The 24,908-nt window shown below is 44.1% G+C and overlaps 2 protein-coding genes across 4 annotated transcripts in view; both read right to left on the reverse strand.

Moving 5' to 3' along the window:
• Positions 1-1,680, reverse strand: part of mms19 (MMS19 homolog, cytosolic iron-sulfur assembly component) — a 43,922-nt gene extending 42,242 nt beyond the window's left edge. For both annotated transcript variants that reach the window (XM_079493540.1, XM_079493539.1), the window contains exon 1: positions 1,553-1,680. In XM_079493540.1, the coding sequence (XP_079349666.1) occupies positions 1,553-1,646 (94 nt within the window). In that variant the 5' untranslated portion in view covers positions 1,647-1,680. The remainder of the gene's footprint in view (positions 1-1,552) is intronic.
• Positions 1,681-4,055: 2,375 nt separating this feature from the next.
• get4 (guided entry of tail-anchored proteins factor 4) lies at positions 4,056-24,382 on the reverse strand. Of its 2 annotated transcripts, XR_013788740.1 has the most exons (10): positions 24,067-24,382; positions 20,546-20,624; positions 19,216-19,297; positions 18,916-19,065; positions 16,920-17,058; positions 14,479-14,619; positions 10,524-10,599; positions 10,077-10,149; positions 7,222-9,094; positions 4,056-7,161 (listed from the first exon to the last, which is right to left on the reverse strand). XR_013788740.1 is itself a non-coding variant. In XM_079491880.1 (9 exons), the coding sequence occupies exons 1-9, from the start codon at positions 24,231-24,233 to the stop codon at positions 8,997-8,999; spliced, it is 1,005 nt and encodes a 334-aa protein (XP_079348006.1). In that variant the 5' UTR covers positions 24,234-24,382; the 3' UTR covers positions 4,056-8,996. The 2 variants fall into 2 exon arrangements, 1 of the variants encoding a protein (XP_079348006.1); XM_079491880.1 differs by having other exon boundaries at positions 4,056-9,094.
• Positions 24,383-24,908: the final 526 nt, after the last annotated feature.

A 24,908-nucleotide genomic window follows, 5' to 3' on the forward strand; every position in this document is an offset into this window, starting at 1 on the left:
TGTACCTATTATTTGCATTTCTGTCTAATAAAGTTTTCAATAAATAAATAAATGTAACAGATTGCTGTTACAAAAAACAATAAGAGTGAAAAATAAGTTAAAATATAAAATAATACATAAATATGACAAAGTGTGTGTGTGTGTGTGTGTGTGAACGTATTTTATCTTGTGCAACATGTATGGAATATCTAGAGTCAGAAACAAAGGTGGTGTACAGTACAGACAGTGTATGTAACAATGTGACTAGTAATGTAGTCAAATGAGTGCATTCATTCAATCTTATCTAGCATCTCTATTATTTCTACACAGTACCATCCATTATCATCATGACAGACCATATTCCCCAGACAGTGTAATAATAGTGTGTCTAATGGAGGTGATGTTGCCAACATGATGCTGATAAACTGAACGCTGTTCATGTAAACTAAAGGAAGGCAGCAAAGCCACAGGATGTCGCGCTAACTTGGCTAACTAGTTAGCCAGTGTTACAACGACATTTGTGACCTATCTAATACTGTGACCTGACTTGACTGTCTGTACGTCGCCTTCTAAATATATTTCGTCTCTTTCTATGAGTACTACTAGGCTACTACCCACCATGGGTTATGGAATATGGATATCAACAATAATAGGTGTTTGACTGATATTTGACCTGTTAAATACAAATATATATTTCAGTTGTATTTGCAATATTGCATCACCCTCTGTCTGGTCCCTCTTGTAAACAAGTGTAATACTGTATGGTGTCGTCCACTCTCAGTTAACAGTTTTTGTATTGAGTTTGTGCTTGAAATGTACTGTAATTCTGCAAACTGTTAATACATACTTCAATCAATCAATCAGATCAGATCAGATTCGTGATGGATGGATGACTCACATGGCAAACATAATCATGCTTACTGTACAAGTGTACAGTAGGCTACAGCTCTGGTCCATCGTGGCACATTTATAAGTGATTGATTGATTGAAATATTTATTAACCGTTTCAGAATTACAGTACATTTCAAGCACAAACTCAATACAAAGACTTGTTAACTGTGAGTGGACGACCCAATTAAGCATTACACTTGTTTACAAGAGGGTCCACCATGTTCAATTCATCAAAACATTTAGAGACGTACAAATAGACACTTCTATATAGTCAAAGAACAGAACAGATCATGACCGCGCCTCGAAGTGCCTCGATGAATTGAATACACAAGACCATAGTGGAAACAATTAAGCCCCTTTTTGTATCATCCTTTTAACTTTGATACCAAATACCAATACTTTTGTGCTTTTCACTCAAATACATAATTCTTACACACACACACACACACACACACACACACACACACACACACCCCGATAGGCCACCAATATCGGTGTAGCGCCCGGTGGATGTTTCATTCACGCGCACAGCGGCGCAGCAGCACCGCATCATTCAGCAGTGTAGTCTCTCTCTCCCTCTCTCTCTCTCTCTCTCCTGCTCAGTGACCTCCATGACAGAGACAGACATGTCTGTCCCGCGGTGGGGACATGGACATGGACATGGAGGGTGTGGCGGTGTTACCTGTCGCTGTGTCGCGGGCCTTGCTGTCCTGCAGTCCGGAGACAAAGTCCTCCACCAGAGACACCAGCACGGTGCTGTCCACAGCAGCCATCATGCTTGCACACACACTACCATCATGGCGCACTGCGCATGCGCCCCGGCGGTGCGCCCACAAAAAAAAGTTTCGTTAAAAAATAACACCGGTGGTCGTTGGGGGGGGGGGGGGGGGGGGGGGCTGCACACTGGTGCTGCGGCAGAAATTGTGACTATTGATTGAAGTTTGCAGAATTACAGTACATTTCAAGCACAACTCAATACAAAAAATGTCAACTGTGAGTGGACGTCGACGACCCAATAAAGCATTAGCCTACACTTGTTTACAAGAGGGTCCACCTTTGTTCAATTCATCATAACATTTAGAGATGTACAAATGTACACGTCTATATAGCCAAAAAACAGGAAATCATCATATTCTATATTCTATATTCTATTCTGATTCAATGTCACCACTCTCATGTAATTTAAGCCAGCATGATCATATCAGGGATTCAGAGAAAATAACTATTATATAGTACATAATCATATTTTGAGTTCCATCACCGATTTGGTGATAGTTTTCAAATTTCTGTTATATTTTCATAAACTCAAATATGTGTCCAAGCTGTGTGTATGTTCCCTTGCAGACTATTGGGTTACAGTTTTCTAATTCAAATGGTTCCTTGAACATTAATTAAATGTAGCCTATTGGTCCAACTCCGACTACAAATGCATTTATTTCTATATGCTTCGTTTTATATTGTATTTGTATAAGCACGTTTCCAAATTTTCTTTGGCCATACTGTAGCATGCATTGTGTCAAGAGCATTTATACAATTAATTTCGCTCCTATGCCACCAAAATGTGGAACGCCCTACCAACATGTGAATCCCTTGACTCCTTCAAAACCGCTCTCAAAGGGCACCTATACGGACGTCCCCTTTCTCCCCTTAACCATAAGGCTCATTCATAGTCTGGATTTTTGGTGGTGAGGTGACCACCGCTCCGGTGGTGAGGTGACCACCGCTTCGGTGGTGAGGTGACCACCGCTCCAGTGGTGAGGTGACCACCGCTTCGGTGGTGAGGTGACCACCGCTCCAGTGGTGAGGTGACCACCGCTCCGGTGGTGAGGTGACCACCGCTCCAGTGGTGAGGTGACCACCGCTCCGGTGGTGAGGTGACCACCGCTCCAGTGGTGAGGTGACCACCGCTCCGGTGGTGAGGTGACCACCGCTCCGGTGGTGAGCTGACCACCGCTCCGGTGGTGAGCTGACCACCAGAGCTGACATAACGTTGAGCGGTGGTGAGTAAAAACAGAGAGAAGGGCTGGAGCGGTGGCGGTGGTTTGCTCTTCACCGCAGCTCGTGACGTCATGTTGTAGTTCGGTGGTCACCTCAGTGACGTCATGTTGTAGTTCGGTGGTCACCTCAGTGACGTCATGTTGTAGTTCGGTGGTCACCTCAGTGACGTCATGTTGTAGTTCGGTGGTCACCTCAGTGACGTCATGTTGTAGTTCGGTGGTCACCTCAGTGACGTCATGTTGTAGTTCGGTGGTCACCTCAGTGACGTCATGTTGTAGTTCGGTGGTCACCTCAGTGATGTCATGTTGTAGTTCGGTGGTCACCTCAGTGGCGTCATGTTGTAGTTCGGTGGTCACCTCAGTGATGTCATGTTGTAGTTCGGTGGTCACCTAACCACCGAAAATCCAGACTATGTATGAGCCTTTACTGTATATGGTTTTCACTTTTTACTTCCTTGATGATTTCCTGTTTTTTTGAGTGGTGTAAACCACTCCTACAACTGGCTTTTGTGTGCAGAAAAAAATGAGCATGGTTGCTATGTTCAAAATAATTTCTGAATTAAATCACACCCGGGTGAACTGGATGACCGTAGCAACCATGGTCATTTTCTCTGCACAGAAAAAGCCAGTTGTGAAATCACATCCGGGTGTGATTTAATTACGTCAGATCAGAGCTGATCAGGCTACATAATACCTTACCTTATTTCATTACGTCAGACATTACGTCAGACCACAGCTGATCATGCTATATAAAACCTTACACCACTCAGTTCACACGGGTGTGATTTTTTTAATAGAAGTGTATATTTGTACGTCTCTAAATGTTCTGATGAATTGAAAATGGTGGACCCTGTTGTAAGTTTAATGCTTTAACATGGTTGACCACAGTAAGTTTTTGTATAGTCTTGTGCTTTAGTTTGAAATGTACCCATTCTGCATACTACTGTGAAATAAAAAAAATCAATCAATCAAAACAAGTTAATGGCATGCCATGCCCATGGGTAATGTGTTTTTGATGAATTGAACAACCCTCTTGTAAACAAGAGTAATTGGGTCGTCCACTCAGTTAACAATCTTTGTATTTGTATTGAGTTTGTGCTTGAAATGTACTGTAATTCTGCAAACTGTTAATAAATATTTCAATCAATCAATCAAGGATGGGATCATTAAGGACACAGACTAAACAGCCTCATCAGTCATGTTTATTTGCTTAATTAGTGATTCATCAAAAAGGCAAACAACCCCCTTTAGCATTTCAAACGTAAAATTAATTACTGAGGAGAAAAAAACAAACAACAAAAAAATATGACAATGCTTCGACTCAATAAGTGACAGAACCACCAGATTATTCTGTCCTTTGGGTCATTCTCTGAACGCTGAGCCTTTATCATTACTTAAAAGGGAAGAACTATCTCACACTTTGTGAAATTCTGGGGGTAAATTGTCAGATATACTTTTGTAGGATGATTGACGATTTGGAATTTCCTTTTGAAAAAGATAGAACCAAGTCACAAACTCTGATGAAATGAAAGCTGCTCTCCTGGGAGATGAAACAAGAGACTCGACTGAATTCAGACTGTCAGACACACCAGACAGTTGTTCCAACAGAATTATAATTCTTGTTATAAAGTCACCGTTTTAGGGACAAAAAGAATGTATAACTTTCATCTCACCTCAACTACCCATCAAATCCCAGCATGTGACACGAGTTGACTGTGGAAACAATAACATTCTTAGCTAGAGAGCAATCAAAATGAAATATTGTAATAGTGCTCCTATGTACCATTCTCTGTGGTGATGACTCCCTTGCTTCATGGGAGCATAATGTTACGTCATGTGGGTCTGATTTCCAGCAGCCTTAACCACGTAAGGCTGACACGCCATATACAACAAAAGTGGACGATCTACAAGCTCAACACGTTGAGATTGTAAATCTGAGCTTCTAGATATTTTGTCCGCAATTCAACACAGTATGTACACAATGAAGTATATATGACTAGGTTATTTCTTTGAGAATGTTGGTGTATTAAAAGACATGCCCCATATAGCGATGAGTTATAATGTGGTTAACACAAAGCATGATACAAGTCAGTCACACACCAGAGCAGATGCTCTACTGAACTCCTGGACTTTCTCGAGTACTTTCCCCCCCCTTTTCTGACATAGTTTAATTTGGGACTCATTTGTATCTTGAACTCCTGGGGAATGCAATTAACTGGGTGGTAGATTAGAAAGGTCTCGGTACGTGTCTCCAACACCGGAGTTGAGAAACACTGCAGTAGAGCGTGTGGTGTGTACTATACATTCACAAAAATCAATGCTATCAGGGTTTCTACAGCAAAAGCCAGCTGTTCCTTAAAAAAAAAAAAAAGTTAAATACTAGAAAATAGACATACTCACAGCTTTCATCACTCCATCAGTAAATCCTTAACAGAAAAAAATAAAACGTTTGTCTGTGAGCTCTACCTCTTGAGAAGTTCTGAAGCATTATTTCATTTATTTTATTTTTTGTAGTCACTAAAAATCCAACCAACAACAAAACCTTGTAGCCTATTGGTGTTATTGTACTGTCTGCGCATATCAGTACTGTGACAAATGAAACCCAACACTGAACGAAACGAGGTGAAATCAGGCATTCTGAGACAATGTTTTGCAACTGCAAAATAAATCTGGAATTCCATCCAAAACAAAACCCTCATCCTACAGTTGGAGGCCATCGATATTGTCCTTTTCTTTTTGCTGAGGTTTGCGTGATCTGCGCAAAAGGACAGTTAACCCATTTTGGGCGGGAACCCCTTTTGGTGTTTTAAACATTATAATTTAGCCATTGAAAAATAGCAGATCTACAAGCTCATAGCGTGCCACCGAGTGGCGCGCTACGAGCTTTGTAGGTCTGCTATTTTTGAAAAATCGTGAAAATATTTATTTCAGAAAACTGGAGGATTTAGGATTTTTTAAAAATTTTAGGTCAGGCCTAAATGGGTCAAATGATAAGGGACAATATCGGTGGCACCCAACTGTATGTACTGTACATTATGACATCATGCGAATGTGCTCCCATCATGGCTTCATGGCTAGGGCTTCATCACAGTTAATGTTTACTCACTCTCGTTAAGAGCAAAGGAATAAAACGAACCCCCATCAGTTACAACAGCCCTGTAAAAGAGGCCTTTTTAGGAACCATGAGGCCGGGTCCCCTCGCCTCGACCCAACTTTTGAGAGCCACTGAAATACAGCAAGGCTTTGCTGTCCCCCCCCCCCCCACTAGACCTGAGTTCACCCAAAAGAAAGAAAACAAGGGAAAGGAAATAAAGACAGAAATTTCCAGACGTTTTGGTGTGTGCGTTGTTGTAAATACAAGTTATCTGTGTTAGACACGGACATTAGACTGAAGGACAAGTTTCTACCAAAAAACTAAAAAAAAGAAAACACCTAAATATTGGTAACATTCCTCAATACATAGACGACGCACCTGCTGTGCTGAGGCGGTTCCATCGCGCTTTAATTGGCGGCATCGTCATTCGTCGCACTCGGCTCCAACGACGTTTATGAACCAAAATCAAAGAACTTAATAATATAACCCTTTACAGTGGCATTATTTTGGCATATTAATTAACTAAAGGCAAAGTACTTTAAGTACACAAAATTACTCAGCAATTCATGAAAAAAACAAACAGTACTTTCAGTGGTGTAACTACACACGTACAGAATGTGCATATTTGTGTCCTAATGTGTTTTTACACGCCTGAAAATACACTTTTTTTGTTGTTTTTAATTGTATACTTAAACAATACTGTTCCATGTCAAAATATACTAAAGTAAGACCAAAGCAAAGTCAAACTATAAGAGCAGCATTTTAGATTTGGAAATCAAAGTTAATTTCAAAAAGGAAGGAGGGCTCCTGAAACAGGAGGCAATCTAAACCAGTGGTTCCCAAACATGTCCATGTCAAGGACCCCCAAATTGACACATATATCATGCCCACAGACCCCCATTTGAAAAGACATGCCAGGGACCTTTTACGGCTCTTGCACCGATTCTCAACCATTGTAATGGACTGAGGACCCTCAGTTTGACATGCAATATTCTACGGACGCCCATTTAATGGTATTTCTATCTCCAAGACCCCAATTTATATTATAAAAATCAATGTTAATTTAACTCTGAGAGTGTACAAAAGGAACCATTTGGTTCCATTTGTATGCTCTCGGAGTTACAGACCAATACGGGCCCATTTGGTTCCAAACTATCATTTTGCTGGGGACCCCCTGGAACTGCTGGGGACCCCCTGGAACTGCTGGGGACCCCCTGGAACCCTCTGGGGACCCCCTGGAACTGCCAGTTTGGACCCCACTTTGAGAACCACTGATTTAAACGAAGCAGAATGCATGCTGTATACATTCTCTGACACACACACACACGCACGCACGCACGCACGCACGCACGCACGCACCCTCCAGTATGTATGAAAAGACACCATGTCAGTAACAGTATCTTGTACTGTACGGTTCAAAAGAAATTGTTTCTCGCAAAAGGAAGAAATTAGTACTCGGTGCTGAGAGAATAACTTTGCGGTCGTCCTGTCCTGGTGTTACATTGAGTTACTCCGGGCCTATGGGAAAGCACATCTAAACGAGATGGTTCAGGTGGAACTTTGTTTTGTTGTTTAAGCCTTTGCAAGTGCAAAATGCTATGTCATCCTTTCAAAACTTTGGAATAAAGCAACTTGTGTACACGGTTAAATTACAATACAAATGGAACCAAATGTATATCTGTAAGTTTCAATTTGTACACTGAGGATTTGGCTGTGTATTTATTTTAAATGTCGACATAAATGATGTCCACCCCAACACATACTCATACTGTATTGTACTTTACTGGGTGGTGTTCGGAGTTAACCCCATTTAGACCCAAGGACACGCCTGTGTCACATTAGCTTTTAACCACTATAACCACTATTTTAAACTTTAGCTGTTGACAAATATCAGCTTGTAGATCTGATATTGTTGAAAAATTGTTAAAGCGCGAACGTTTTAGAACTCAAATCTTTGCTTCATGGGGGGTCCCTGGAACAACATATTTTCAGATGGGGGTCGGTGGACAATTACATAATATTTTTGGGGTCGGTGACATGAAATATTGAGCACCACCGATACAGAAACATAGGTATTTCAGAAAACTGTCAGGATTTTTTTACTTTTTTTAATTTTGACGTCAGGCCAAAATGGGTTAACAATCAACACCTCCACTCACAACAAGGGGAAGGAAAGCGTGCCTGAATTTCAGCTGCATCAAAAAAACACATTTGTTTTGTTTAGGTTGATTCTTTGTCCAAGAGAAAATAAAAGGAAGAAATGTAAAGACTTTTTTTTTCTTTCATCCAGGTCACTTATAACCAAAATGCCCTACACGCACGCACACACACACGCACACACACAGAGAATGAGAGAACATCCCCTCAAACCACCCACCATCCAAAACAAAAACAAAATAAAGAAAAAAAGATTAAAAAGAAAAAGAATATATAATATTAACTCCGTAGTTATTCTAATAGTCATCATCATCATCATCATCATCATCATCGAAGAGGAAGAGTTTGCAGTTTGGCGCGGTCAGTCCAGGCAGTGCTGAGAGAGAGGGGGGGGGGGGTGCTTATTGGCCCGGCCTGATGTTTGTTCTGGTTTCTGACTGGTTGGTTGGGTGGGTGGGTGGGTGGGTGGGAGCAAGGTTAATTAAATAAGGTTAGGAAGCGAAGACCGTACAGTGGACTCCATGTTGCTCCCTGGAAGGAAAGAAACATGCGCAATTGAGACCAAGGAAGCTGAACGCGGAAGTGTTGGCTGCATATAGCCCATTGCGCGTGTTTCTTTCCTTCCACAGGGAGCAACATGGAGTCCACCGTACAGTCTTCGCTTCCTGTCCTCATTTAATAGTCCTTGGGTGGGAGGAGGAGGGGGAAGGGCACAGGGTGGGTGGAGCGAAGGTCAAAGTTCGAGATGGTAGGCAGCAGGAGGCTGGGTGGGGGGGGGGGGGTGTAGAGAATAACAGCACGCCCTCTATAAGACAAGGACCCCCCCCCCCCCCCCTCCCTCACAGAGGAGGTGTTGGGGGAGTCGACCTCCTCTCCTCTCAGTCCAACTCTATGGGGCTGCTGTCCTCCTGCTGCTGTGCCTCCTCGCTCCCCTCCTCTTCCTCACCCGAACCCATCAGGCTGTTCAGCAGGTTACCTGGCAATCACACGCACAGATTAGATACAGGTGTGAAGGTGAAAGCACCGACAATAACGACACTATTCACGCCATACCCGTCTTTAGACATGCAAATCCCTAGACTCCTTCAAAACCGCTCTCAAAGGGCACCTACGGACGGCTGCAATTCGAAACTGGCTAGTTAGCATATTATTGTCTTGCATGCTAGTTTGGGACCCTGATTGACCGACGGACAGGATGCGACTCTTACATCCGGTTTAAGATGACCGGTCAGGGGTCCAGCGATTTGTAGTTTTTTGTATCGTTAGGGTTAGTTCATCACGGTCATCGTTAATTGTGATTTGGACTCTGCAAACTCTCCAAACTATATATGTACAGTGCTTGGCCACCCCATTCGACCGGTGTCTCTGCATTGGATCGGCGAAATCATCCGTTATCAGCACCTTCGCATAGGGCCAGTATGGCCATACTGGCATACTCACTGTTTCAGTATGTCATTATCACCTATTGTGACGGGTGATAATGTCACTGATGTCCTGACGGTATTTTTCAGACCCGACTCAGCGCCGTCCGAGTTACGTCCCGATAGGCAGAGAATAGCCCCTAGTTTCCATGCGCCGACAATAGAGTTGGAAATGACACGTTCAGCAGGGGGAGTCCTTGTGAGTGAGTATGCCAGTATGGCCATACTGGCCCTATGCGAAGGTGCTGATAACAGATGATTTCGCCAATCAAATGCAGAGATAACGGTCGAATCCGCTGGCTTGGCGTCGATGGCCCTTAGCTTTTGACATGCTCTGTACAGATGTTGTGTTGCTGTGATTGGCCTTGTGTCCAAGCACCACCACACCGCTAGCCACCAGGAACATTCAACATTTTGAGGGAAATAACCATGCATGCGGTTTTTGCAACATGTGTGAATTAAACTTTACGCATGCACAGCACGCACAAGCTTGCGCGCACGCACGCACGCACGCACACACACCACACACACACTCACCTAGCAATCCACCATATGATGAGGACTGTTTGGGTGGAACTCCGAAGAACACCTGTCCTATCCTGTCCAAATACTGAGGACAAGCACAACAATGACACATCACACACACACACACAGTAAAATGCCACCACAAAATTGTTCACAGTAATGATTTTACAACTGCATTTTCTGAACAAAGCGGGTGTATTTTCTGCAGGGCCAGGCAAGGTTCCAACAGATTTTTCAAAAGTCACACACATTTCCAGCATTAATTTGTCATGGTAAAAATAATAATAAAAAAAAGATAATTGGGTTAAATTATTACACAGTCAAGAAAGACCTCAGTATTAATTTATCCATTTGTAACTCTAGTGTGTACAAATGGAACCACATGGACCATTGCGGGTCCATTTGGTTCCAATTGAACACTCTTAAATGTAGACAACATAACTAATAATAAAATCTCACCTCATTATACATAGGGTCCCTCTTCAAAGAGGGCTGATACTGCTCACACAGCACTGTGAAGACTGTTAGTTTCCCCCTAGGAGAGAGACAACACGTAGACGCATGAAAACGTATTCATTTATAGTGTATAAAACCAGTGTTGTTTTTGGCAGCAAATGTAGTCTCTTGAATACTTTTAATTTAGTTTTAGTCACATTTTAGTCACCTGGAATGTTTTAATGTTTTAGTCTAGTTTTAGTCGACTAAATGTCACAAGATTTTAGTCAACTAAATCTACAGTTGATTTAGTCGGAACAAAATGTATTTTGGCGGGCCTTAATGCGATTGTCGTAATGATGCCGTCGTTCGTCACTTGCTGAAAATAGCCGATCTACAAGCTCACAACGCGTCGCAGCGTGGCACGTTGTGGGCTTGTAGATGGGCTATTTTCAGCATGCAACCAATTGTAAAATGACTTATACTGGACAAAACTGTGTGTTGGTTCGTCCATGTCTAATCTTGACACACTGTGACTACACCCATCGGCAGCAAACAGTATACTGAACTGATGCCCCGGCAATTCAAACACTGCATAAGCATAACAACACATTAGTAGTCTTAGAGAATAGTAAAAACTATTCAAGTAGTGCATGAATGGCCGCGGTTGGTTACTTTTTAAATCATCCGGGCCAGCAGAACGCGCCAAGCATTGACCCGTTGGGTGGGCAGTGAAAATAATGCCTTGAAAGTAAACTTCCACACCATTTCCCTGCTGTGTTTTGTAAAGATTTCTGTGAAATAGTTAATAACAAGCCCAAATTGATTAAATCAATGAATTACCAGCTGCATTATTATTATCTGTGGGTCTGCTGCTGACGTTATGCCACTTTTTAGCTGCGCTCCGCTGTTATGCTCAAATTAGTGACCCTAAAGAATTCTGAGGCAACATGGCTGGAGACGAGGCAGCCAATCAGAAGTGCTCGACTAGCCATGCCGTGCAGACGATGGGATGTTATGGGTTGTTGCCAGTGGTGGCAACTGTCGTGACAGAAATAAGCTAAGCAGCCTCCAAAAACCAAACCAGGCAAGCAACTGTGAATGAATCCACGTTAGGCTGGAAATATGCAGACTTGGCAACACTCAGCAGAAAGACTAGCGGTGTCCGTCTACCGGTCGCAAGTTTCCCAGGTAAACACTATCCTGCCGCTTCTATGAAGCAGCTGGTAAAAACATAACGTTTTCGATCACATGCAGGGCCGTCTGCTGTGGCTCTGCCCCGCAGACATCAGCGCACCTGGCTACACGCGGCTCACTGCTTGCTTGCTTGCTCGATATGCGCTCATAAACATCAGGTATCGATCGTCTCTTGATCTCCATGAATAGGCCAACAAAGCTTCCCGAGGCTGAGTGAGACCGACTGCATTCCAGACGTCCTCGTGATGTTTCCCAATGGCCGTCGTGTGGTTCTAAAATGCCAATAATAGTATAGCTCACAACACGTCGCATTTGTGTGACACGCTGTGAGCTTATAGAAGGGAATTTTCACCGGAGTATACCACAGAAATTAATTATTCTACACTTCAGGGTCTAACTCAGCCTGTGCTGTATGACCGATTAGCTGTAGCAGGAATGCAGCCTACACGGAATTATACGATGTATTAGCAGTAGCCAGTGTTGTTTTTGGCAGCAAATTTCTATTTTAGTTTTAGTCATAGTCTCTTGAATAGTTTTCACTTAGTTTTAGTCACATTCTAGTCACCTGGAATGTGTTAGTTTAGTTTTAGTCGACTAAATGTCATGAGATTTTAGTCGACTAAATCTACAGGTGATTTAGTCGACTAAAATGTGTTTTTGGTGGGCCGTAATGGCTGTTTTTACACTTGCTGAAAATAGCTGATCTACAAGCTCACAACGCCGCGACGCGTTGTGAGCTTGTAGATTTGCTATTTTCAGCAAGTGTAAAATGACTTGTACTGGATCTCTTGTCCACTATTCCCTTCCTAACATTTTAGTCTAGTTTTTATTTGTTGACGAAATTGTCAGTATATTTAGTCTTAGTCATCGTAGCTTAGTTTCCATTTAGTTTTTGTCAGTGAAAAAAGGTAGTCGACGAACATTTTCCGTCTCAGTTTTAGTCGAGGAAATCAACACTGGCAGTAAGTAGCCAATGTCTAAAATTAATGTCTACCTACAACTATAAACATTTGGAAAAGCACAATGGGTACTTATTTTAATAATGAGCCTTAGCTTTAGGCCAATGTTTAATGTATCTATCTGTAGATAGTTGTGGTAAAATGCTGCTCTTTTCTGCACTAGGTATGTTCGGGTGGTTTTATGTATTATTTATATGCTGTATGAGTCACTGTGTAGCTACAGTTATATGCTGTATGAGTCACTGTGTAGCTACAGTTATATGCTGTATGAGTCACTGTGTAGCTACAGTTATATGCTGTATGAGTCACTGTGTAGCTACAGTTATATGCTGTATGAGTCACTGTGTAGCTACAGTTATATGCTGTATGAGTCACTGTGTAGCTACAGTTATATGCTGTATGAGTCACTGTGTAGCTACAGTTATATGCTGTATGAGTCACTGTGTAGCTACAGTTATATGCTGTATGAGTCACTGTGTAGCTACAGTATGGTCTTCCATTCTAATGTATTGTATTCAATATTCATGATGGGACCCAATGCCTCCCTGCTTGGCACTCAGCATCAAAAGGGTTGAATTGGGGGTCAAATCTACTAATCAAATGATTCCCGAGCGCGGCGCACGGCTGCAGCTCACCGCTCCTTGGCTGCGGCTCACCGCTCCAAGAGATGGGTCAAATGCGGAGAACAAATTTCACTGCGGTAACGTGTGTGACAAATCGTTTGACTTTGATCCCAGCCACAACAGACCGGACCTCAGAGAGATTCTGTGGCACAGACAGAATCAGGATCTCTCCTATTATGCTAGATCCAGCAACACCGATGTTTGTTGCAGTGCGACAGCTACAGTACTTGGATCCTTTATCTTTGACCATTGCATCCGCTTGGAATGAATACAGAACAGGACTTTTCAGGTTTCGTATAAGCAGTGCTCGACCATACCGCTCGGACACTGATCCGACCCGTAGGACTTCATATTATCTACCACTTGGACACTGATCCGACCCATAGAGGACTTCATATTATCTACCACTTGGACACTGATCCGACCCGTAGGACTTCATATTATCTACCGCTTGGACTCTGATCGACCCGTAGGACTTCATATTATCTACCACTTGGACTCTGATCGACCCATAGAGGACTTCATATTATCTACCACTTGGACACTGATCCGACCCGTAGGACTTCATATTATCTACCACTTGGACTCTGATCGACCCGTAGGACTTCATATTATCTACCACTTGGACTCTGATGGACCTGTAGGACTTCATATTCTCCTGGACCTTATTGGTTCGACATGTGACAGATATATGCTTCCACTGTTTATAACAAGTAGGTCAGAGTGGCATATTGTTGTTGGTATCGGCAGACAGATAATAGCCGCCGTTTCGGTGGTCACCTGATCACCTAAAACTGGAATAGGCCTTTAGAAACGCCTAGTTAATTAATCCTCCTACTGTATCAGGCCTTTATTCCTTTAATTAGCACTGAGCACTTGTCATTCATCACATGTTTGTGTTAGTCGACAAAGCCCAAAACGGTCCGGGCTTTGTCTTATTTCTAAATGCATTTGTTGAGGGAACAAAAAATAATCAGGTCGGCAATGGAAAACACAAGTAGCTAATAAAAAAATATATATATAATAATAATAATCTGTAAAAATCTACAGGAGGGTTCTTTTGACAAACGGCAGTAGATGGCGGCCCCTCACCCGTCCACAGCCAGCAGGAGAAACCAGATAAAGTTGAGCAGAGGTTGAACTCACCCGTCCACAGCCAGCAGGAGGAACCAGATAAAGTTGAGCAGAGGTTGAACTCACCCGTCCACAGCCAGCAGGAGGAACCAGATGAAGTTGAGGAGAGGTTGAACGAACGGGGGACCCTTCTCTATGGACGGATGCTTGTCTGTGTACGTCTCGAACACCGTGGAAGCACTGGTCTTGTTCTTCAGACACAGAAACCTGTGGGTGGAGGAGAGGAGAGGAGGTCAGACAGAAACCTGTGGGTGGAGGAGAGGAGAGGTCAGACAGAAACCTATGGGTGGAGGAGAGGACAGGAGGTCAGGAGAGAGGGATGGAGAGGGGAGGGTGAAAGGAACAGGGGTTGGTGGAAAGAGAAGGTGGGGGGGGACATAAAAGATAAAAAAGAGGACAGAGACGGAACGAGAGCAAGTGAACGAGAGAGAGAGGCCAAAGTGAAAAACAGAGAAACAGTTGTAAATTAAGATTGCAGATAAAAAGAGGAAGAGACAGAATAGCCAAAGAGGACATGACGGATAAAAGAGGATATACTAGAGAGAGAGAGAATGGCAAAGGTTGTGATTGTGAAAGCGGAGTGGGACGGACCACCAGAGATCAGACACCATGGAGATACTGCTGACAGGCACAGAACTGATCCAAACAGACCTACAGTCTGTGTGTGTGCATGTGAGAATGCTCTTGTAAAGGGCATTTAATTTAAAACTGAAGGGCAAATAGTACGATATAAATAATGACATCGCCACCCAGACGCTTGTCGTTCCCCAAACTCAGGGGCAACACGCCTGACGGCAGTTGGATTACAGTCTACAAGGACGATGAAAGGCGAGTGCGATCATTACATAACCAACCCAATCATTACATAACCAACCCAAGCTTTATTTGACTCACAAAGACACAAGCATTTGAACGTCAACACCAAGTTAATAAATGCACATTGCCGTCAGAGAGGAACACTCCCTCTCCATCCTGCAGGGATTCCCAGACAGTGATGGCGGGACAGATCCAGGACAGATCCAGGACAGATCCATCGGCTCAATATCTACCGTTCCCCGAGCTGTGAAGGTTACCAACAGAACTGAGTTCCTCACATCTCGGTGACAGTTCAGCACGGGGTTTGGACCTTCAGCTGAGCGGATTGGTCAGTTCTCTGCTGTATTATAACCCCCTCAGTTATGGATAGAATATCCAGTTTTTTGCCCTGATAACACCAGTATAGAGCACCGAAGTCTGACGTCAATATCGGTAGAGGGTGCAAATCCACGGGTTCATGTACTTTTGATTTGCATTGTAATCCTTGGATTTTAGACCGCCTCATAAGAACTGTGTTTGAAAAATAAACATGTCATCCCGGCCGTTGCACTCATATGGATATGAACAATCAACTGACTGAGAGATAACGCTATTGTTACTGCTACTGAATTAGTTACATTTTCGCCAGAAACAGACTGTATCATATACATATATGACTGACTGACTGTCGCAAACGATACAGAGACACCTCCCTGACAATGACGCAGAGACAGCTTGTTTATTTCCGTGAACATGGGGAATCGAGGGGATGAGCGAGTGACGTCAGGACTTCGGCACTCTATTGGAATATCCCCATTGTAGTGGGCAGTCTTCCCACTAACCTTTAATACTGATTCCATTTAGTTGAGACAGACACCAGTCATAAGAAAGCTGAGAGGTGGACATAGGGCCACAATGGAAACATGAAGTCCCCTTTTTTGTGTTATCCGTTTATCCCAAAATGTTTAACTGTATCTCGTACTGTTTGCATTTCTGTCTAAATAACATATTCAATCAATCAAAACAACGTAGGAGAGAGAGAGAAAGACAGGCTGAGAGGGAGACAGCGTAGGGGAGAGACAGACGGTAGGAAAGCTGAGAGGGAGACATCGTAGTGAGACAGCAGAGAGGGAAACAGTGTGGGAGAGACTCAGCAGAGAAGGCTCTGGTGGGATCTGATCCCAGGCCAGCACGTAGGTAAGTATATTCCAGAGGGTAACCCATTTAGACCTGCCGACGCATCTGTGTCACCTTATAGCTTTTAACCATTATTTTTAAACTTTAGCTGTGATCTACAAGCTACGAGCTTGTAGATCTGCTATTTTTTTTTAAATCGTGAAAATGTGGCACAAACCCATGAATATATATATTTTTTAAATATATGCTTCTGGGGGGGTCCCTGGAACAACATATTTTCAGATGGGGGTCCGTGTGGACAAATACAGATAATTCTGTGGGTCCTTGACATGAAAAAGGTTGAGTACCACCGACATAGAAACATAGGTTTTTCAGAAAACTTTTAGGATTCAGAAGACATTTTTTAAGAATCGTCCTCAGGTCTCGATGGGTTTTAACTACACAACCAACGGACCAGAAAGCAGTGTCTGACTTACTGTAGGACGGCCTGCACCACAAACATGACTTACTGTAGGACGGCCTGCACCACAAACATGACTTACTGTAGGACGGCCTGCACCACAAACATGACTTACTGTAGGACGGCCTGCACCACAAACATGTCCACCTCAGTCCTGAAGCCCCGCGCCGCAGAGTACTCCACCAACATCTGGGCACAGCCCTCCCCGTCCGACGAGTGGAGGAAGTGGTAGCGAGACTCGCTGTAGTTTTGCTCTGGAATTAAGATTGGTTTTTTTTTTATTAATTAATTAATACCATCTCGATTTTTTTTATTGATTGAAATATTTATTAACAGTTTGCAGAATTACAGTACATTTCAAGCACAAACTCAATACAAAGGCTGTTAACTGTGAGTGGACGACCCAATTAAGCATTACACTTGTTTCCAATAGGGTCCACCATGTTCAATTCATCAAAATCATTTAGAGACGTACAAATAGACACTTCTATATAGACAAAGAACAGAACAGGAATTCATCATAATGGAGGTAAAAAGGGAAAAGAAACATATACAGTGAGTGTGACTATCAATACAGAGCTTCCCTTTTTTGAGGGGCGCTAGCCCCTCCTATATTCAGCTGTTTTCGTCTTACACAAACATTCAACTCCCATCGACAATGAATTAAGAATTTACGTCATACGTGTCTGAGCAAATGGACATGTTAGGTCAGGGGTTCTCAACCCGTGGGTCGCGACCCCTCGGGGGGTCGCCAAATTCTTTTGGGGGGTCCCCAAAATATTTAAAAAAACAAAAAAACAAAAAGAAAAAGGATTTTTTTTTTTTTAAATTTTTTTCACGATTTTTCAAAAATAGCAGACCTACAAGCTCATAGCGCGCCACTCGGTGGCGCGCTATGAGCTTGTAGATCTGCTATTTTTCAATAGCTAAATTATAACAATGCTTAAAACACCAAAAGGGGTTCCCGCCCAAAATGGTTTAAGGTTATTGTAGCAGTCAATTTATATTGGGGGTCGGGAGGGGAGGGGGCGGGGCGGGGGTCCCGAGACATTGCCAAAGCATTTCCGGGGGTCCCCGGCCAAAAACGTTGAGAACCCCTGTGTTAGGTGATGATGACATAAGATATCATTGGTAACAACTGTGAGGGAAGTAAAGTAGAGGCTCCATTTCCTTCCGTCTGTCTCATGAGAGCCCGTATTGGGAGTTGAAACACAGCCTTACCTTTCCATGAGAGCCCGTATTGGGAGTTGAAACACAGCCTTACCTTTCCATGAGAGCCCGTATTGGGAGTTGAAACACAGCCATACCTTTCCATGAGAGCCCGTGTTGGGAGTTGAAACACAGCCTTACCTTTCCATGAGAGCCCGTATTGGGAGTTGAAACACAGCCTTACCTTTCCATGAGAGCCCGTATTGGGAGTTGAAACACAGCCTTACCTTTCCATGAGAGCCCGTGTTGGGAGTTAAAACACAGCCTTACCTTTCCATGAGAGCCCGTGTTGGGAGTTGAAACACAGCCTTACCTTTCCATGAGAGCCCGTATTGGGAGTTGAAACACAGCCATTTGAGACCTAACCATATGAGAGCCCGTATTGAGAGTTGAAACACAGCCATTTGAGACCTAACCATATGAGAGCCCGTATTGGGAGTTGAAACACAGCCATTTAAAATGCTGCAACAACTGAACATTTGTTCAAAGATTGTTGGACAACAACTTCAGAAACTTTATACATCCACGTATGATAACAGCATCCTAAGGTTAGCAAGGAATATCACCTCTAATACTAAGCATGTGTTGTATGGAGAATATAGGTTGCTACCTTCAGGAAGGAGATATGGTGTACCAGCATACAATAAGGTCAGACTAAAGAGGTCCTTAAGTCCACCAGTCGACCTTGAGGCTCAATCAGGAGTCGTAGTAGCCACAGGATAATCTAAGCGGTGGATATTGCTCTTGTCTTCATGTCTTTATGTATGTAAATTGTCTTGTTCTTTGTGTTGTGTCAAATGTGTGTACGTATATGTGTTCTGCATACTTGGCTGCTGTGTCGCAAGACAAATTTCAGTGTGAACTGACAATAAAGTACTACATCATATCATACGCAGCCATACCTTTCCACAAGGTGACAGCCATCAGCTGGTGGAACTTGGGGTGGCCCAGCTTGCTGGAACCGCCCGTCGACCACTTGAGGGCTCTGGACACAAATGCTACTCTCTCTGGGGAGTTGGGGTCCGTCAAGCTGAATAACTTAGCCAGATGTTCTGCAGACACACACGCACACACGCGCACACGCACACACACACACACACACACACACACACACACACACGACAAAGAGGGGTCAGTGACTGCAACCGCACTGAGCTTTCTGATAGCAAGGCGGGGGAGGAGGGGGGAGGTATATCGCTCACCTATGATTTCCTCTTCGACTTTTGTCTCCGATTTCTCCAATGACTCTAGTACCAGCATGGAGAGATCGGCTGCACTGTTTTGCTATGGAAGAATACAAGAGAATTTGTGTTAAAAACATTTAGTAAAAGGCATGTACTGTACTAGGGGTTGAAAAGAGAAGTCCAGATCATTCCATCTACCGCATGCAGGTCAATCAATGCGTAGTATGGTAATGAACCGTGTGCACAAAGAGTGCACACGGTCGCAATTTAGTCATAACCAGACAGTGGCCTCGTGGTTAGAGTGTCCGCCCTGAAACTGGGAGGTCGGGGTTCGATCCCCGGCCGGGTCATACCGAAGACTGTAAAAATGGGACACAATGCCTCCCTGGCATTGGCTCCATGCGATTGATGCTTGGCACTCGGCATCAATGGGTTGGATTGGGGGGCTCAAATCAACTAATCAAAATTATTCCCGAGCGCGGCACGACTGCGGCTCACCACTGGGTCAAATGCGGAGAACAAATTTCACTGCGGTAACGTGCGAGACAAATCGTACGACTTTGACTTTGATAAAGTCAATAAATCCCCCCTGAAACGTTCCTGTGTTGCCACTATGGTTGCACCCTACTGGCCGACCTGCCAGTAGGGTGCCCCCACCGAGAGGACGTAGCGTTCCCATCGCACTAATCCCGTTCAACATTGCCTGCTGACAGGCACCGCCCCCATACCAGCCTGTAGGAGTTGCTAACACAGCAACAAATTAGACCCCTCCCTGCCCGGTTTCTTTCCCCTAAACACAGCAGGTTGTGTTCCTACAGACAATCAGTCAAGCCGGCTACACTGCGGTGTATTCTAAGCCCCAGTTAGTCTCTGTGGGGCTGGACAGGTATCCCTGCACCACCTCCAATATCATGGTGATCATCATCACACATGATGCAAAGTGCTCCTAACTCAACTTATAAAAGAGTGTGAGTGAGAGAGTGAGAGACAGAGAGAGACAGAAAAGAAGATTCTACAATACTTTAAAATACGTGTCTCTTGTGCTGTGTTCACACGGGAAGATTAAAAGATACCATTAATTTTCAATGGAAGCCAGCGACACGAAGATACAGATTTATAGCTGCTGCAAAAGCTACTAAAAAGTTCCGTGCCAAGATGATGTCTAACAAAATCGGCAATAAAAGCCATTAAGCTTTACAAGGATGTTGTCCAGATTGTTGAGAAGTTCATCGAGAATCTTTGCATCTTTTGCATCTATCTGCCAGTGTGAACGCAGCGTTGTACTTGGATTTAGAATGACACCACAGTGAACAAGTCAATGCAGTATAACTGACACACACACGTGTACCTGGTTATAGCTGAAGAATAGTATTGCACCGTTGTACATGAGCTCTCTGGCCTCTGCATGCTTGGCCTGTGACATATACCTGTGTGGGAGGAGGGACAGGTATATATGAGGAAGCTACAGGATAGCACCATGCACAGAGACAAGCTGGATTCATTGTGTACACATTTAACCCATTTTGGGCGGGAACCCCTTTTGGTGTTAGCTATTGAAAAATAGCAGATCTACAAGCTCATAGCGCGCCACCGAGTGGCGCGCTACGAGCTTGTAGGTCTGCTATTTTTGAAAAATCGAAGCACGACTGACATAGAAACATAGCTTTTTCAGAAAGCTGTCAGGATGTAGAAGACATTTTTAGAATCTGATCTCAGGTCAAAACGAGAGGAAATAACACACATTGCTGTGTTGTGTTCATAAATATTCATGACGTTCATTTTATTACAACTCAGGTACTAGTCATACTGAGAACATTTGTTGGGTTTCCTATGGTTTCCTACACATTCTTAGCTCTACTACGAGTAGGGTCTGTTTCTCAGCATTCCAAATTTCCTACGGTATGCCTCTCCTACACAGTCTCCCTCTCAGCTTTTCACCTGTGTCCGTCTCTCCTCTCAGCTTCCTGTCTGTCCCTCCTACAGTCTCTATGTCAGCTTTCCTACTGTCAGTCTCTCCCAACACTGTCTTACTCTCAACTTTCCTACTCTGTCTCTCCTACACTAGCCTCGGGAACCCAGCTCCTGCACTGTCTCCCTGTCAACTTTCCTACCGTCTGTCTGACCTTCTCTGTCTCCATTTCTGGTTCCTACTGTCTGTCTCTCCTGCACTGTCTCAGTCAACTTTCCTATACTGTCTGTCTCTTCTGCACTGTCTCCCTGTCAACATTCCTACTGTCTCACTGCTGTCGCCCTGTCAGCTGGCCAGTCTGTCTCTCCTACACGGTCTCCCTGTCATTGATTGATTGAAGTATTTATTAATAGTTTGCAGAATTACAGTACATTTCAAGCACAACTCAATACAACATCTGTCAACTGTGAGTGGACGACCCGATAAAGCATTACACTTGTTTACAAGAGGGTCCACCTTTTTCAATTCATCATAACATTTAGAGACGTACAAATATACACTTTTATATAGCCAAAAACAGGAAATCATCATAGAGGGGGTAAATAACGGGGAAAAAACATATACAGTGAGGGGAAAAAGGGGTGGGGGGGATTCAGATTTTACGGGGGCCAGTTTTGAATTGCAGCCGTCCGTAGGTGCCCATTGAGAGCGGTTTTGAAGGTGTCAAGGGATTTGCATGTCTTAATGACTATTGGTCGGGCGTTCCACATTTTGGTGGCATAGGAGCGAAATGAATTTAGTCCCTTGTTTGCGCCGCACATGGTTTGTTGAACTCCCTCTGGTGTTGTGGGTGTGGACTTCGTTGACATAAAGGACGTATTTAGACAGGTACATGGGTATCTTATAATCTTGGTGGTGTATCGAATCTTGTGGACCAGACCCATTGCAATATGCTGTACTCTGTCGTCAACCCTAAGCCATTCCAGCCTGTCAAGGTGGGCAGGGGTGAGGTGGGTTCGGGGAGTGAGGCCAAGTAGTAGCCTGACCAGTTTGTTTTGGGAAGTCTGAAGCCATGTCAGCTGGACAGTCTGTCTCTCCTACACTGTCTCCCTCTCAGCGGGACAGTCTGTCTCTCCTACACTGTCTCCCTCTCAGCTGGCCAGTCTGTCCCTCCTACACTGTCTCCCTCTCAGCTGTCCTACTGTCTGTCTCTCCTACACTGTCTCCCTCTCAGCTGGCCAGTCTGTCACCTTCTCAGCTGTCCTACTGTCTGTCTCTCCTACACTGTCTCCCTCTCAGCTGTCCTACTGTCTGTCTCTCCTACACTGTCTCCCTCTCAGCTGTCCTACTGTCTGTCTCTCCTACACCGTCTCCCTCTCAGCTGTCCTACTGTCTGTCTCTCCTACACTGTCTCCCTCTCAGCTGTCCTACCGTCTGTCTCCCTCTCAGCTGGCCAGTCTGTCTCTCCTACACTGTCTCCCTCTCAGCTGTCCTACTGTCTGTCTCTCCTACACTGTCTCCCTCTCAGCTGTCCTACTGTCTGTCTCTCCTACACTGTCCCTCTCAGCTTCCCTGCTGTCTGTCCCTCCTACACTTGTCTCTCGGCCTCCATACCGTCTGTCTGTCTCACATTGTCTTGCCACTGATTGTGGCAGTTTTATGTACATTTATACATAAAACGTTTCCAGTAACAACTCATAAAACTGTCTTAGCAAGCGTCAGTCTGACGCTAAAACCACGTAGCTAGCTAGTTAGCCACCTAGCTACTGCTAGCGGTGCCATTATGTGACATTAAAACACATGACGCACACAAACTACAAGCCAATAAGAAACACGGAGGCGCCCCGGGTAGGCGGGCTCCCGGCACCGCTCCGCCAATGACAAACGAGCAGAGGTGGAAGCACGTTTGACAGGCAGAAAGATCTGGAAGGAAGGAACACACAGGGCAGTGTTGCCATGCCGGCTTATTATAAGGGACTTTGGGCTTGTTTTTCCTGTGAAGTTGCTTGTAAATATTGGTAGTTGCTGGTTGCGGTTTTTGGGGCTTATTCCTAAAGTGTAGTTTGTTTATTTGGGCTCGTTTCCTATAATGTCGTTTAAACCAGTGATTCTCACACATTTTTATGTCATTTTTATGTCAAGGACATAAAAATGTCAAACATAAAAATGTCAAGGATATAAAAATGTGATTAATGTATTTGTCACAGGAACACCCATACAAGATTACTGTTACATTGTTTCATAAAGAATGTTTCACATTTTTTTCTTCCATGATATTTTTGAAAATAGCCTAGTGCAGTGGTTCCCAAGGTGGGGTCCGGGGACCCCCAGGGGTCCTTGAGGGAGTTCCAGGGCGTCCCCAGCTAAATGATAGTTTGGAATCAAATGGACCCTCATGGGTCTGTAACTCTGACGGTTCCATTTGTACACTCTAAGAGTTAAATTAACATTGATTTTACAATATAAATTGGGGTCCCAGAAATGGAAATACATGCCATTAAATGGGGGTCCGTAGACTAATGGATGTCAAACTGGTGGTCCTTGAAATTAAACTGTTGAGAATATAAAAATAGAGCCATATAAAAATCGTATCTGGGGGTCCGCGGGGACAATTAGTGCCAAATTGGGGGTCATTGACATGGAAAATCAGAAGTGCAACAGCACCCCCTATTGGTACAACATACATCGGGACACAGGGACATTAGTCACATATGTTGGGACATATGTTGGGACATAGGGACAAAGCTGTTCCTTGGAGTGGTTGCACCACTCAAAAAGTTTGGGGACCACAGTTGCTTGCTTTTGGGCTCGTTTTCATAGACCCCGGTTGCTTATTTCTCCCCCCCAACAAAAAAAAACATGGCAACACTGCACAGACAAGAGGAGGCCCGCCTGGCTACCAGTGGCTAACACAGATGACTATAAACTTGAACACTTTGTTGTTGTTCTTTCCTCCTCACCTAAAGAACAGAGTCCTGTACATCTGGTGCGCCTCGTAGTAGTCACCCTTCTCCACGCTGGCGCGCAGCTTGCCTTCCACCCGCTGCACGCCGCCGCGGTTCCTGGCGGCGGAGCTGGCGGTGGTGGTGGCGGGGGAGCAGCGGAGGGCCTCCTGCTCCGACGACATGGTTGTTTGTTCTGTCTGCCTGCCTGCTAGCTCTGGTGCTCTGCCTCTCTGGTCTGGCTGCTCTGCCTCTGCCCAGTAGCAGCACGATGCGACGCGCTGTTCCGTTCACACACAGCACGACAAACACGCCCCTCCGCGCTTGCCGTAGTGGTGTTTTTGTATGTGTGTGTGGCGTATGACTCTGATCCGGTCTACTCAGTGTCTACAGCGGATACGGAAGGGGTGTGTGTGTGTGTGTGTGTGTGTGTGTGTGTGTGTGTGTGTGTGTGTGTGTGTGTGTGTGTGTGTGTGTGTGTGTGTGTGTGTGTGTGTGTGTGTGTGCGTGCGTGTGTGCGTGTGTGTGTGTGTGTGACGTGTGAAAGTTTATGCTATTAAAGATTTTAGTGTGTAGTGCCTGATGTCTGGTAATAATGTAATTACCCAACTGATGAGTTTTTTTTGCACATGATAGAAAAAAAACAATGTTTAAATAATAAAACAGACACTTTTCTAAAATTAAACAAAACATCTAACCAAAAAACACAATCATTAGACAATATACAAACTAGCCCTAGCTTCAAATGACAGACAGCTATAGGTAAGGAGAGAGTTTAATAGGAGAGACACAAAGATTATAGGAGAATAGCCTAGAGATAGAACAAAACCTGTTTCGTTATCAGTTTATTGGCTAATTAT

The sequence above is a fragment of the Electrona antarctica genome (assembly GCF_951216825.1).
Source record: "Electrona antarctica genome assembly, chromosome: 22".
Lineage (NCBI taxonomy): Eukaryota > Metazoa > Chordata > Actinopteri > Myctophiformes > Myctophidae > Electrona > Electrona antarctica.

Excerpts from the sequence above, each read along its gene's own strand:
- get4 (XM_079491880.1), bottom strand. The coding sequence starts at position 24,233 with ATGTCGTCGGAGCAGGAGGCCCTCCGCTGCTCCCCCGCCACCACCACC. Across the intron at positions 20,625-24,066 it reads TACAGGACTCTGTTCTTTAG|GTATATGTCACAGGCCAAGC; the intron begins GTGAGGAGGAAA and ends CCTCCCACACAG. Across the intron at positions 9,095-10,076 it reads ATCATATGGTGGATTGCTAG|GTAACCTGCTGAACAGCCTG; the intron begins GTGAGTGTGTGT and ends TGTGATTGCCAG.